Source organism: Callithrix jacchus, chromosome 15 (genome assembly GCF_049354715.1).
Source record: "Callithrix jacchus isolate 240 chromosome 15, calJac240_pri, whole genome shotgun sequence".
NCBI lineage: Eukaryota > Metazoa > Chordata > Mammalia > Primates > Cebidae > Callithrix > Callithrix jacchus.
Genome location: NC_133516.1, coordinates 72,552,005 through 72,567,871, shown reverse-complemented (window position 1 = coordinate 72,567,871; position 15,867 = coordinate 72,552,005). Strand labels below are relative to the sequence as shown.

General features: G+C 51.3%; 1 protein-coding gene across 1 annotated transcript; it reads left to right on the top strand.

Annotated features, from left to right (window-relative positions):
* Positions 1-764: 764 nt before the first annotated feature.
* On the top strand, positions 765-12,238 carry LOC103788347 (histone H1.8). Its single transcript, XM_078351772.1, is given in 5 exon segments — positions 765-945; positions 8,153-8,421; positions 9,763-10,132; positions 11,500-11,561; positions 11,859-12,238. Coding segments are annotated over 5 exon segments (1,128 nt in total). The 5' UTR covers positions 765-806; the 3' UTR covers positions 12,147-12,238.
* The last annotated feature ends 3,629 nt before the right edge of the window (positions 12,239-15,867 follow it).

Genomic DNA, 15,867 nt, shown 5'->3' with positions numbered 1-15,867 from the left:
CAGAATATTCTATAGAAAGGGCGTGATTTAGCTAGGCTCTGGGTGTTCAATTGGAATTTAAAAAAATTTTTTGTCAGTTTGATGGGGAAAAGTATTTCACCATTCAGTTTGAATTTTCTCAAATGCCAAGGAGGTTGAGTGTCCATTTTCCTGTTCCTCAGCCTTTAGGCTGGTGAATTGCCTGCTGACCTTTTGTCCATTGCCCGAGTGGATGTTGTCCTTATCTATGAAGACTTCTGCGAAGCATCCTCCCTTATTGCTTCCTTTCTTAAAAACCAAAACCAAAGGAGGGCACAGACCCAGAGAGCCTGGCTGGCCGCAGAAGGGGCTGCTGCCTGACCTAGCTGGGCTGCCTCCAACTGCTACTTTTTGAGAAACTGAGGCCAGCAGTGGTTCGGGGCAGCCCATCGCCCACCTCGTGGGATTAGAGGGCTGCCTCAGTGGCCTCCCTGCCAACACAGGTGACCCCAATTCCTCATCAGCATCTCCAGCCCCTAGTAGGCAGAGGTCACAGGTGGGATCAAGCATCTCAGCCCCATCATCGCACCAAGGGACTGAGACCCAGGGAAGTCAAGTGACGCCCAAGCTTACACAGGAGTGGGTGGTCTAGCTGGGGCTCCCTGCAGAAGGCAGGGCTGCTGTACCGGATCCCACGCCACCAGACCCAATCAGCGGCTCGGAGCGCTCCCAGCCCAATCAGGGCTGAGTGGAGTGGTGGGTGCGGGCTGTTGGTATATAAGCCTAGCAGGCAGGCCTGATAGCCTGACACCCAGGTGAGGGGTCTGCCAGTTGCACCGGTCGGCCTCATGGCTTCCAGGAGCGTCACCAGCAAGCGCTCACCCTCCTCGACTTCCACCGCAGGATCATCCAGGTCTCCTGAATCTGAAAAGCCAGGTAAACAAGAGGAGGCAGCCCCTCCCTCATCCCTGTGAGCCCACTCCCTGGGTTGCCCTTGACTGTCCAGCCCCACTCCTGTCCTCTCCGGGCCTGGCCCCAGCACCCACCCAGCACCCACCCAGCACCCAACTGCTGAGCTCAACTGCCTTTTGGCTGAAAAGCCAATTCACAGGTAGCAAGGCCCAGTAGGGCTGGGGGGCTGGGCCCACCTAACTCAGGCGAAGAGCAGCAGGGCCTCCCAGCTGCAGCCAGTTTCCTGCAGGAGCCTGTAGCCTATAGACGGGCTGCAGCTGCAGGCAGCTAGTTGGAGGGACTAGGGCGGGAGCATTCTACCCAGAGTGAGGCATTCCAGTTTTCAACCAACCAACAACTCAGGGTCGCTCTGGACAGGAGGGTCCACCGTGGCAAACCAGTTCACTACCTTGAGGACCACCCAGTCTGATGGGGAAGCCTGGCCCATGGCTAGGTGCTGTTTGCTAATGTGCTGTGTACTTCAATGGCAGTAATCCAGAGAGCTGGAGGAGCCCAGAGGAAGCCCCCAATCCATTCTGGGAAGTCAGGAAAGGCTTCCCAGAAGAGGTGACCCTGAAGAATGGGTGTGCCTCACCCAGGGAAGTGTTCTATCTCCCAAGACACCTAGGGAGATAGGTTGGGGGTCCAGGTGCCAAACGGTACAAGGGCAGAGTTAACTGGGAAGTCAGAAATCAGGGGAGGTGTCCAAGCCAAGGTGCATTTTGAGCCTTGAAGGATGAGTGAGAGCAGACTGCATGGCCGGGAGGAGAGACATCCCAGGCAGAGGAAAGGGCATGGGCCAAGGCCCAGGGTCCAGCGGGCCAGCAGCATGTCTCAGAAGCTGCATCTTCCCGCTGGGAGGAAAGAAAGGAAATGCTGGGGCAGTGCTGGGGGAGCAGTGGGAGCAGTGGGAGCAGTGGGAGCCGTGGCCCATCGGACAGGGCCTGCAAGGCGGTCTTCAATTAGGTCAAGTTTTACATTGAACAGGGAGCCATGGAGGGGGGTGAGGGGTGTGAGATGCAGTGAGGAGAATGCATGGGGTGGGGAAGAGGCAGTGGGGAGGAGGCTGGGGCTGGGGGGCTGGAGAGGAGAGGCCAGAATATGGAGAGAAAAGCCTACGGAGAGGCCTGGGATGAGTGTGGTGGCAAGGAGAGGGCTCCGAATGCCCCCAGTTCTTGATTGGATATTGGGTAGGTATGGGCAGTGGGGGTGTGGGGCATTCCTGGAAAAGATGAAGGGCAGATTTGGGGGGGCTGAGCTCTGTTCTGGACATCCTGGTATACAGCAGGCATTGAAGAGTTGCGAAATGAGGGGCTGGGGCCAGAGGGGACAGGCCTGAGGGAGGACTCTTAGGGGTGGCTCTCTGGGACAGACATGGTCTGGAGGAAGCAGAGGAGGGGTTGGAGCTGCTCCCTGAGGTCTGGCCAAGCAAAGATCCTTGGGAAGCTCTATAGCACTGCAGCTGGGAGGGCTCAGACCTCCTTAGAGGCCCCATCCCCACTGTACAGATAGGAAGACTGAGGCCTAGAGGGCAAAATGAAACTCCTGAGAACCCGGGAGTGACCTAGGACTATATCAGCTCAATGGCTTTGGCTCCCAAATGAATATCCCCGCACTGGGCTCATTGTGGCCTGAACGTGGCAGGGGTTGAACTGGATTCAGTCGCTATAAATCTGCTTTAGGTCCACAGTTTCAGACTGGTTTTTTCTATTGAAAAAAATTTTAATATAGCCAATTGACTTTTTTGTCTTTTTTTTTTTTTTTTTTGAGACAGGGTCTTGCTTAGTCACCCAGGCTGGAGTGCAGTGGTGTGATCTCAGCTGACTGCAATCTCCATTTTCCAGGCTGAAGCAATCCTCCCACCTCAGCCTCCCAAGTAGCTGGGACTATAGGCACACACCACCAGACTCTGCTCATTTTTAAAGGCTTTTGTAGAGTCGAGGTCTCACGATATTGTCTAGAATTTAAACTTTTAAATTCTGCAGCTTCCACATTTCCAATCACCACATTTAAATCCAGTTTCATATTTAAAATCCTTTTAATGCTTTTCATGGTGACTGACAGCTTCTCGTGCTTCTCCTCACCCTTGATTCTACTTCATTTGCAACTTTTTTCTAACAGCGTATTGAGAAATAATTCCCAATACAATACAAATCACCCTTTAAAGTGTACAATGGCTTTAGTATATTCAGAGTTGTGTATCCATCTCTACAGGCAATTTTAGAACATGTTCATCACTTCAAGACAACCAGTACCCATTAGCAGTCGCTCTCCACCCCCACTCCCCAGCCCTGGCAACCGCCAATCTGCTTTCTGCATCTACGGATGTGCTTATTCTGGACATTTCACATAAATGGAATCAGACAGTATGTGGCTTTTTCTGACTTTTTTTTTTTTTTTTTTTTTTTTTTTCTTAAACAGAGTCTTACTCTGTTGCCCAGGCTGGAGTGCAGTGTCGTGATCTCAGCTCACTGCAATCTTCACTTCCAGGGTTCCAGCGATTCTCCTGCCTCGGCCTCCCAATTAGCTGGGACTACAGGCGCATGCTACCATGCCCGGCTAATTTTTGTATTTTTTAGTAGAGACAGGGTTTCGCCATATTGGCCAGGCTGGTCTTGAACTCCTGACTTCGTGATCCACCCACATCGACCTCCCAAAGTGCCGGGATTACAGGCATGAGCCACCACACCCGGCCCCACTTAGCATGTTTTTAGGGCTCCTCCATGTCATAGAATGTGCCAAGGCTTCAGTCCTTTGGCTGGCTGGATACTATTCCACGGGGTGGATAAAGACCACATTTTGTGCATCCATCTGTCCATCATTCATCATGGGTGTTTTTTGTCTTTGGGCCGACATGAATTCTGCTATGAACATTCATGTATATGTTTTTGAGTGGACACATGTTTTCATCTCCCTTTGATATATACCTAAGAATGGAAATTTTTGGTGACTTTTTATTATGAAAACTTTCAGGACCGAGCATGGTGGTTCATGCTTGTAATCCCAGCACTCTGGGAGACTGAGATGGGAGGATAGCTTGAACTTGGGAGTTTGAGAATAACCTGACCAATGTAGTGAGACTCCTGTGTCAAAAAATAATAATAATACAAAAATTAGCCGGGCATGGTGGTGTGTGCCTGTGGTTCCAGGTACTTTGGAGTCTGAGGTGAGAGGCTCGCTTGAACTGGGGAGGTCAAGGCTGCAGTGAGCCATGATTGTGCCACTGCACTCCAGAATGGGTGACAGATTGAGACCCTGTCTTAAAAAACTTTCAAATGGATACAAAAGTAGACCACCAAATGGTCTGTGACTCCCTTCCACTGTACCCGGCCCCCACTCCGACGGTCTTCAGCTTGTGGATGCTCTTGTTTCATCTGCTGGGTTATTTCAAAGCAAATGCTGGATTTATCTTTCATTTTATCTGTAAATATCTTTTACAATAGTTATCTTTAACAGGTAAGAAACTTTTAAAAAGCCATCGCAATACCATTAGCACACCTGAAACAGTATTATCCTTAATATCCAATATTTCCTTCCAGTGCTCACATTTATCTGTAGCCTTTCTTTTTCTAGTTGGGTTGTTCAAATCCTGCTGTGGGAATGAGCATTTGGTTGAGAGGTTTCCTAAGGATCTTTAGTCCATAGGGTGTGCCTCCCACTTTTCCTTTTCCCCCTTGTTTGTGGAAGAAGGAAACCAGGCTGTGTGCCCTGGAGAGTCTCTATGTCAGGGTGCCTCTGAGAGTGTGCACCAAGCCCCTGGAGGGCCTGTAAACTGGTAGTTACGTCTAGAAAATTCATCTGGTTTCGAGTTTTCTAAAGGAATATTTAATTCTTTGTTTTTTTAATTCTTCTTCCTTCCATATATGTATTTTTAAATTTATTTATTTTACTTTAGGTGCATACTGTATCTGGCATTTCTCCCCATGTTATCCCTCCCCGTCCATCCTTCCCTCCCTCCCTATCCCCTGCTGTCCCTCCCTTGCCCACCTGCCCCCCAACCCACCGCCAAAAGACCACAGTGTGTGATGCTCCCCTCCCTGTGTCTGTGTGTTCTCATGGTTCAACACCTGCCTGTGAGTGAGACCATGCGGTGTTTGGCTTTCTGTTCTTCTGTCAGTTTGCTGAGAATGATGGTTTCCAGATTCATCCAAGTCCCTACAAAGGACACGAACTCATCGTTTTTTGTGGCTGCGTAGTAGTCCATGGTGTATATGTACCACATTTTCTTTGTCCAGTCTATCATTGATGGGCATTTGGGTTGGTTCCAGGTCTTTGCTACTGTACACGGGGCTGCAGTGAACACACACATGTGCATGTGTCTTTATAGTAGAACGACTTATAGTTCTTTGGGTATGTGCCCAGTAATGGGATTGCTGGTTCAAATGGAATTTCTATTTCTAAGGCCTTGAGGAATCGCCACACTGTCTTCCACAATGGTTGAACTAATTTACACTCCCACCAACTGTGTAAGAGTATTCCTGTTTCTCCACATCCTCTCCAGCATCTGTTGTCTCCAGATGATTTAATGATCACCATTCTAACTGGCGTGAGATGATATCTCAGTGTGATTTTGATTTGCATTTCTCTAATGACCAGTAATGATGAGCATTTTTTCATATGTTTGTTGGCCTCATATATGTCTCCTTTTGAAAAGTGTCTATTCATATCCTTCACCCACTTTTGAATGGGGTTGTTTGTTTTTTTCTTGTATGTCTGTTTTAGTTTTTTGAAGATTTTGGATATTACCCTTTGTCAGATGGGTAGATTGCAAAAATATTTTCCCTTTCTGTTGGTTGCCAATTCGCTCTAATGATGGTTTCTTTTGCTGTGCAGAAGCTCTGGAATTTAATTAGATCCCATTTGTCTATCATGGGTTTTATTGCCATTGCTTTTGGTGTTTTAGTCATGAAGTCCTTGCCTATGCCTATGTCCTGGATGGCTTTGCCTATGTTTTCTTCTAGGGTTTTTATGGTGTTTTATGGTTTTATGGTTCTAGTATTTTATGGTTTTATGTTTAAATCTTTGATCCATCTGGAGTTAATTTTAGTGTAAGGTGACAGGTAGGGGTCCAGTTTCTGCTTTCTGCACATTGCTAGCCAGTTTTCCCAACACCATTTATTAAACGTGGAGTCCTTTCCCCATTGCTTGTTTTTGCCATGTTTGTCAAAGATCAGATGGTTGTAGGTGTGTGGTGTTTCTTCTGAGGTCTCTGTTCTGCTCCATTGATCTATATCTCTGCTTTGGTACCAGTACCATGCTGTGTTGATTACTGTAGTCTTGTAGTATAGTTTGAAGTCAGGCAGTGTGATGCCTCCGGCTTTGTTCTTTTTGCTTAGGATTGTCTTGGCTATGTGAGGTCTTTTGTGATTTCATATGAAGTTTAAAGTGGTTTTTTCCAGTTCTGTGAAGAAGGTCATTGGTAGCTTGATGGGGAGAGTGTTGAATCTATAGATTACTTTGGGCAGTATGGCCATTTTCACGATGTTGATTCTTCCTAACCATGAGCAGGAAATGTTTCTCCATCTGTTTGTGTCCTCTCATTTCGTTGAGCAGTGGTTTGTAGCTCTCCTTGAAGAGGTCCTTTACATTCTTTGTCAGTTGTATTCCTAGATATTTTGTTTTGTTTGTAGCAATTGTGAATGGGAGTTCTCTCTTGATTTGGCTCTCTGTTTGTCTGTTATTGGTGCATAGAAATGCTTGTGATTTCTGCACATTGATTTTGTATCCTGAGACTTTGCTGAAGTTGCTTATCAGTTTGAGAAGATTTTGGGCTGAGGGGATGGGGTCTTTTCGATATATAATCACATCATCTGCAAATAGAGACAATTTGACTTCCTCCTTTCCTAATCGAATACCCTCTATTTCTTTTTCCTGCCGGATTGCTCTGACAAGAACTTCCAATACTATGTTGAATAGGAGTGGTGAGAGAGGGCATCCTTGTCTAGTGCCTCATTTCAAAGGGAATTCTTCCAGCTTTTGCCCATTCAGTATGATATTGGCTGTAGGTTTGTCATATATAGCTTTATCATTTTATGATATGTTCCATCAATACCTAGTTTATTGAGAGTTTTTAGCATGAAGGGCTGTTGAATTTTATCGAAGGCCTTCTCTGCATCTATTGAGATAATCATGTGGTTTTTGTCTTTGGTTCTGTTTATGTGACAGATTACATTAATGGATTTGCATACGTTGAACCAGCCCTGCATGCCCAGGATGAAGCCTACTTGATCGTGATGGATAAGCTTCTTGATGTGCTGTTGCAATCTGTTTGCCAGTATTTTATTGAAGATTTTTGTGTCGACGTTCATCATGGATATCGGCCTGAAGTTTTCTTTTTTAGTTGAGTCTTTGCCTGGAATCAGGATGATGTTGGTCTTATAAAATGAGTTAGGGAGGGTTCCCTCCTTCTGTATTGTTTGATACAGTTTCAGAAGGAATGGAACCAGCTCCTCTTTGTACGTCTGGTAGAATTCGGCTGTGAACCCATCTGGACCTGGACTTCTTTTGGTTGGTAGGCTATGGATAGCTGCCTCTACTTCAGCCCTTGTTATTGGTCTATCCAGGGTTTCAGCTTCCTCCTGGTTTAGTCTGGTAGAGTACAAGTGTCTAGGAATGTATCCATTTCTTCCTGGTTTACTGGTTTATGTGAGTAGAGCTGTTTGTAGTAACTGATTGTAGTTTGTATTTCCGTGGGATCAGTGGTGATATCCCCTTTATTGTTTTCTATTGCATCTATTTGATTCTTCTCCCTTTTTCTTTAAAAAAAAAAAAAAGACTTGACCGGGCATGGTGACTCATGGCTGTAATCCCAGCACTTTGGGAGGCCAAGGCAGGTGGATCATGAGGTCAGGAGTTCGAGATTAGCCTGGCCAACATGGTGAAACCCTGTCTCTACTAAAAATACAAAAAATGAGTTGCGCGTGGTGGTACGCACCTGTAATCCCAGATAGGAAGCTGAGGCAGGAGAATCGCTTGAACCCAGAAGGCAGAGGTGGTTGCAGTGAGCGGAGATCGTGCCAGCCTGGGTACAGAGCGAGACTGGGGACAGAGGGAGAGAGAGAGACTGACTGACTCAATGAGCTTTGAGGGAGACTGTCCAGGAGCTTTCATGCCAGCATTTAGTGTCTTGGTGAGAGGGGGCACCTGATCCTTACTGGGCCCTCAGCCACACCCCACTGGCCAGCTGACACCTGCCACTGAATTATGACTGGGCCCCAGGTGATGGTCTGCCATCTGTCCTCAGGTCCAAGCCGCAGCAGCTTCCCAGTGGGACGCCGCCACCCCCCCACGCTGCAAATGGTGCTGGAGGCGATGCAGGTGCTGCAGGCAGAGGAGCAGCGCCAGGGCACATCGGTGGTAGCCATCAAGCGCTACATCCTGCGAAAGTACCCCGCAGCAGATGGCCCTCGCTTCAAGTACCTGCTGAAGAACGCGCTGGCCACTGGCATGTGCCGTGGCCTCCTCGCCAGGCCCCCCCACTTAAAAACCAGGGGGGCCACTGGCAGCTTCCAAGTAAGCACTCATGTGGGAGAATGTGGCCCAGGGTTGCAGTGATAGTCCTGGCCTCTGCGAGAGCTGCAGCCTCTCCTGGAAGGCCTTTCCCCTCCGGTCCCCTCTTTGTGCTCCTCCTGTAGTCTCGGCCGAGATGCCCTCTCCTCCAGGAAGGCCGGTGGTGTGCTCCATCTGAGCTCCCACTGCAAGGGTCACCCTGTCGGTGTCCGGGACAGGTGAACTGTTGCATGTTTGGGATCCCAGGGACTGTGCCAGCTGTGCTCGTTTCTGGGTCCTGGGCACACAGCCCCTTCCTGGAATTCCTCAGCACAGCAAAGAGATTTCCCCCTGCTCTCTCCGGCTCCAAGACCAGGTTAGGGCTGGCGCCTCCCTGAGCAGCCACGTCCTCTGTTTCAAAGGAGAGCGTTTTATCCTCATAAGGAGACACCAAGAGGGGATCCATGCCAGGTCATTCAGAGCTGGGGCAGGTCTGGGACAAAACTGCACCCCAGCATCAGGACTGTCATCAGCCATCAGGAAAACCTCAGGGACCAGACCCAGGACCTGACTTGTCATTGCCGGGCCCCTGCATCTTGCCCAACTTCCGGCACATAGCAGCTGCCGTGACAGTTGCCATGGAACACTGGGGAACATTCTCGGCCTACCCTGTGCCGGTCCTGGTGGTTGCCAGGTGACAGATCACATGAAGTCCCACCATGGTGGAACTCCTGGGTGCCAGTCAGAGCCTGGACTTGCGTCATGGCAGGGCCAGGCGGCTGGGCAGGGGAAGAGCCAGGGGGCGTCTGGTGTTTGATGCGGTGTGCTGGCAGTTGGGGGCTGCGAGTGGTTTCTAATCTTGGTCATGGGAAGCCCTGAGGGTTGGGGGGCAGGAAAGGAACAGCTTGCCAGGAGCCTTCCCTTACCCTGCCACTCACGCCCTTGGTGATGGTCTGCTGTAAAGATGAGAAGAGGAGGCTGCGGTACGTGGCTGGAGGGGGCGGAGGAAGCCATGAGCCCGGAGCCATCTGCCCTCAGCCCATGTTCTGCTGAGTATCAAGGGGCAAGGTGGCAGGGGCACGGGGCATGGGGCATGAGGCAGGGCGGCACTGCAGGGTGTGGGGGGAGGGGGAGTCCAGAGGCATGATCTGTGGGAAAGTGGCAGGTGCAGGGGGTGTGGCTGAGAGGTCATGAGATCCTAGAATTGTAGTAGACAGTGCCTGTGAGGATGGTGGCTTTGTGCCTTCTGCCCGACCCTCATTGACTGCAGAGCCCCCAGGTTTGGAATAAGGCCTCCCATTGGAGAATGGCAGATATCAGGCACCTGAGGCTCTGCTCTCAGTCCTACCCCATGTTCTCTTCCAGTTAGTTACCAACCACGAGAGGACAATCAAGCCCAGGAAGACGGCCTCCCCGAAGGCCCCCAGGAGAGCAGGCGTGGCCAAGGGGAAGGTCCCCAAGAAACCAGATGAGGCCAAGGAGGAGCCTCCCAAGGCAGGCAAGGGGAAAAAGGGAGCCAAGAATCCAGCGGAGGTGCAGAAGCTTCCCCTCAAGCCAGGCACAGACACAGAAAAAGCTTGCAAAGAAAGCAGCAAGGCCAAGGACACCGAGGCACAGCCAGGTGAGGCTCAGAAGGTGCCCCCCAAGCCAGACAAGGCCATGCGGGCCCCTTCTAATGACAGTGGGTTCAGCAGGAAGGCAGAGGCCAAAGGCAGCTGGAGGAGCCCAGCTAACTGTGTGACTTGTGGAGGGTGGTGTGGGTATAGGAGTTTTGACAGCCACTGGAGTGGGATCGGGGAGCCAGCTCTGGAGAGGGCTTTCCTTATCTAGTGCATGTGCCCTGAGTGCTGGGCTTGACCTGGAGAGAGAGAACTCGTGGTAGGTAGTTAGGGGAAGGAGGCAGACATTTCAAGGATTATGAAGGGGGAACAGAGACCAGGACCTGACTCGTCCTTGAGGCAGGGGTCAGGGAAGGCTTCCTGGAGGAGGTGTCCCAAGCAGGGGAAGAGGCTGTGCAAAGGCCTCAAGGCATAAAGAAGGTAGGGTTTTTGGGTCAGGCACAGTGGCTCATGCCTGTAAGCCCAACACTTTGGGAGGCCAAGGCGGGCAGGTCACTTGAAGTCAGGAGTTTGAGGCCAGCATGGTCAACATGGTGAAACACCATCTCTGCAAAAACTCAAAAATTAACTGGGCATGGTGGTGCATGCCTATAATCCCAGCTTCTTGGGTGGCTGAGGCAGAAAAATCACTTGAACCCAGGAGGCAGAGGTTGCAGTGAGCGGAGATCGCGCCATTGCACTCCAGCGTGGGTGACGGAGTGAGACTCTGTGTCAAAACAAAACACAAAAGGAACGTGGAGTTGTTGAGGAACTGCAGATATTTTGGTCTCCCTGCAGTGTTGGCAAGGAGAAGCTGTGAAGGGCAGCTGAATAGGGGCTTTATCTGGAGGACAGTGTGGAGCTGTGGAAGGATTCTGACAGGAAGCAGCTCAGGCTAGAGTCCTTCTTTTGTTCCTTCTTGCTCTTTCAGAGACAGGTTCTTGCTCTGTCACACAGGTGAGTGCTGAGCCCAGGAGATAGAGACTAGCCGGGGCAACACAGTGGGATCCCAGCTGTGCTTGCTCTTGCACACCTGTCGCCCCAGCTACTCGGGAGGCTGAGGCAGGAGGATCACGTGAGCCTGGGAGGTCAAGGCTGCAGTGAGCTGAGATCACAACACCACGCTCCAGCCTGAGTGACAGAGTGAGACCCTGTCTTGAAAGAAAAGAAAAGTATCCTGGCTGCCTGGTGGAAGACAAACTAAAGACTAGAGGTGACAGACCTGTTAGGAGCCTGTGGCATCTGTGGGCTTGGAGCCCCAGTGCTTTGCATAGAGCAAGGGCTCCAGTTAATCCTCCAGCTACTCTGAGGGGAGTGCTGTTATTCCTGTCTTCAAACTAGGCCACTGAGGCTCAGGGTGGCTAAACGATTTGCTGCATGTCACATAGCTGAGTGAAGACTAGGGCCCAGGAGGAATGGGGGTTCCAGAGCCCCTGAAACTTCCTGCCCCACCAGCAGTTTCTCTTCCTTCTCCCACAAAACCTTCTCCATCACATTCCAGGAGGTGCTGAGGCCAGCAGGAAAACCAAAGCTGGGAGTAAGAGTTTAAGACCCACGGTCAGCAAGGTAGGTGCCTGCCCGACTTTCCTGGTCTGGCTGGCTACCCTGTACAGGCCAGCGCTTGGGCATCCCACACCCAGCCCCTGGAACGGTCAGCTGGGGATGGGTGTCAATTTCTTTTCGTACAAAGCACAGTCCACCACCTTCTCTCTGGTCCCCCGGCCCCCTGGCGGTGTTGCCATCCTCGTCTTAGAAATGAGAGACTAAGGCTTAGAAGGGAAATGTTGTGTACCCAGAGCCATCCAGAGCTGCGATTTCAGACCTTCCCAGCTGTCTCGTTGCTTCTGGTTTGCTTTTGTATAGGTCAAGAGTGGTACTGCTTCCCTAACCGAAAAGAAGTCGGTGGCCCGGGCCAAGGCCCAGGCCCAGGCCCCTGCCCCCACTGGGGCTGGGCAGGGGCCGAATGCCAAGGGTGCTTCTGCTAAGGCCGGTGGGTCCAAGGTGGTACCTGCACATCTGTCCAGGAAGACGGAGGCCCCTAAGGGCTCGAGAACGGCTGGGCTGCCCATCGACATCAAGTTCCCATCATCCAAAGTGTCCAGCCAGAGGGCTGAAGCTTGGGGCCGGAGGCAGGGGTGGAGAGATACTTAGCCTCTGTCCTCGTTTTTATTCTTGAACAAACTATTGCTCTATTTATTTAATTCTAACCTATTTATCAATAAAGACTTGTTTATTTTCCCCTGCAATTGTGTGGGTAGGGGCTGAGGTTCAAGGACTTGGCCATTCGGTCCTCCACGAGCATCCCCTGAGCACCTGCTGTTTACCTGGCTAATGCTGGGGCTCAGATAGGAGGTCCTGCCTCGGGGAGACTGTGTACTGTATGGAGCTGCGGCACAGACATCAGATATTGAGATGCAAAGGAGCTGGTGGGGATTAACCCGGCCCTGAGATCAGGCTTCCAGGAGGAGGTGGCTTTTGATCCTAAAGGATGGGTAGCCTTTGCCAGGTGGATGGGGCCGAGGGTGTCGTGTGAGGGGTGGGGTGAAAGGAGGGGGATCTGTTTAGAAAGAACCCTCTGGCTGTGGAAAGGAAAGATTAGAGTGGCTGAGAAGAGAGGGAGACCTTTCAGCCACTGGTTCTGAAGTGCTACTGGGCCAGGCACAGTGACAGTCAACAGGTCTCCTACTCTGCAGCAGCCAGCACCTGTGCTCTGAAGAGGAGGCGGGGTGGGGCTTCCAGCGGGGCAGGTAGGGCTGGCTGCTAGTTTGAGACAGGATGGGAGGGGCTGTCTGAGCAAGGACCTTGTGTCTGGAGTGGGTCACATTTCAGCAGAAGGAAGAGTGGGTGCAAAGGCCCTGGGGTGGGAACGTGTTCCACAGGAAGGTTTGTGAGGCTACAGCCCAGTAAAGAGAAGGACAGGCATGGGAGATGAGGACCAGGGGCTTTAAAAACATTCTCGGCACCCTTCACATGGAGAGGCGGGCTCCATGACTGCTTGACTAGTAGAGTTCAGTGACAATGACGTGATGACAATTCCTGGGCCCAACCTTAAGGCAGCTTCTAGTTCTTGTGTTTGGGGACGGTTCTTGTTTTGTGATACTCACTCTTCGAACTTGGCCACCATTCTATGGGGAAGCCCAAGCAGCTTGTGGAGAGGAACTGAGGATCCCACCGTTCAGCCCCCGCTGAACTCCCTGACCAGCTGGTACCATCTGCCACTGTCTGAGTGCAGCATGTCGGAACTGCATCTTCCAGCCCTAATTGAGCTGCCCCAGCAGACACCTGGTGAAACAGGGACAAGCCTTTCTTGCCAAGCCCTGTCCCGATTGCAGATTCGTGGACAAAAGAAGTGACTGCTGTTATTTCAAGCCCCTATGTCCTGGGGTGGTGTGTCCCGAAGCAATGGATCTTTCTAAACAGATCCCCTCATTTCACCAGAACAAGGGCTGTAGGGTAGATGAGGGCTGGATCACGCAGGGCCTTGTAAGCCCAGGGCAAGCACGGTGGGCTTTAATTGTTAATAGGGAACCATTAGAGGACGGCCAGCAACAGAGTCACTGCAGGGATGTGGACAGTCAGGCCTTCGAGGAGGCCCCTGCCACTGCCCAGATGAGGGAGTGGTGGCCAGCCAGGACGTGCTCACAGAGCAAGTGGTTACAAGTGGTAGATTCTAGGTCGCTGCTGAAGGCGGTGTGGACAGGCTCTGCTGATGGACTGAATGGAGGAAGGGTCACTGATGAGTCTGCAGTTGGGGGTCTAGACAGCTAGGTGACTGCTGAGTGATCATTCCTGAGGTGAGGACTCGGCACATGCTGGGAGGCTGCTGAGATGTGGTCCTGATGAGAGGTAGCAGCCAAGCCACGGAGGACAGAGAGGAGGGATAGACTAAAGGGAGTGTCAGAGGCAAACTGCACAGGCCTTGAGAGAGGGGCAGACAGCACAGAGGGAGGCAGGCTGCTCAGCACAGGGCAACAGCCGCTCCCGGCCCGCCCCTGCTCCGTCACCCCACTCTCTCCTCCTGGGATCCAGGCTTTGCCTAGATGTGCTGACAGCCTCCCTGGGGTGTCGGTAATGTGGCTGCCAGCAGGGCCCAGAGGGGCGCCCAGAGCAGATGGTGCAGTGGGGCTGGGCTGGTGCTTCCCTAGGAGGGGTCTGCTCCTGCCACCACTCATTCACGTCTTGGCCTGGAGCTGTGGGAGGCACCTCCGGGCAGGCTGCAGTGCAGAGGGAATCACTGGGCATCTCATGTCCATGAGCCGGGGGCAGGGGCAGGGGGTGTCTGGCGTCTGTGAAACCTTGGGCAAGTCACCTCCCTTAGCTGCAATGGTTTCTTCCCTTTTGAAAGGTGTTTAGTTTGAGGATGCGACATCAGGGGTCCCCAGCCTCCTATGACCCTCAGAGGGTAGGGACCTCCCTGCTGCCCACAGCTGCCAGGTCCTCAGAACCCCAGATAAGGATTATAGCTGGTTCATGGAAGGTGGCCACTTTCCCTGTTGAAAAACGACTCTGAAAACCAGAGATTTCCTCCATTAGCAAATACATTTCTGAACTTCAAGGAGGAAGTGCATGTTAATCAGACATTAAGACAGGCTGTGGAATATTTAATGACACAGAAAGATGTTACTGACATATTGTTGCATGGGGGAAAATCAGGTTGCAAAATGGTGTGTGCGCCCCATCCCAAGTTCACTCCTCGGCCCCGCCCTATCCAAGCACCCCATGCGGGTGGCGTTCTGGGAAACGCTTGCTAGTCACGGAGGGTTAGGGCAGCTCTTATTTTCTTCACGCTTTTTGTGCTTCCATTTCTCTGGGAACCGGGTATTCATTCTAGAGTCACACCCGCCTCCCTCACCCTCAAATGCTATCAAATGTGCTGATAACTTAAATTAGAAAATCTGCCGCTTAATAAGAAGGAGTCAATGCTCAGAATAGAACATGTGAAAGATAAAGACTATCATTCCACACAGAAGCCACTACAGGAAAAAGCTGTTTTTAAAGCAAAAGCTTGTTTACTTTTCTCCTCACTTTTCTGTTCTCATTAATTCTAGAACTGGTATTTGTGGGATTTTGTTTAAAGTGTATGAATCTTTTGTCCTAGTTCTTACTCTTGATAAGTACGTGTGTAACTATTTTTCCTTCACAAAAGCAAGAAATTAGAGTTGCTGTACATTTGGAGCTGGCTCTTGAGATCTTTCCCTTTCCCTGGGGTGGGGAGGAGCCAGCGGGCTGGGAGTGTCTGTGTCAGGTTCACTGTTCCTGTGGGCAGGGGTGAGGAACAGCCTGTACTGTGGAGATCAGTGTTTAGGGTTCAACTGTGCTTGGGGGTTAAACTGCCTGCTTCCTTTTCTGATAAATGGGCTGAATGTTAGGTACTTTTTTTTGAGACAGAGTCCCACTCTATTGCCAGGCTGGAGCGCAGTGACACAATCTTGGCTCACCGCAGCCTCCGCCTCCCAGGTTGAAGCGATTCTTCTGCCTCAGCCTCCCGAGTAGCTGGGACTATAGGCACACGCCAGCACGCCTGGCTAATTTTTGTATTTTTAGTAGAGATGGGGTTTCACCATGTTGGCCAGAATGGTCCCCATCTCGACCTCGTGATCCGCTCGCCTCGGCCTCCCAAAGTGCTGGGATTACAGCCGTGAGCCACCGCGTCCAGCCAATGCTACGTACTTTTTAAGCTTGATCAGAAATTCAGGGCAAGTGTCAGCTCCCTTTCTAGGGTGGTCATCTTTGGCCTCCCACCTATTTGGGGGATCACTGGGGAGACTCTGGCCTGGAGGGTGCACGGGACAGAAGAAGGAAGGGCCCATGTGACGTGGTTCTCATTCTGCTCCTTCCTTGTTGTGGGACCTTGAGCAATGCCTCAGCTGTG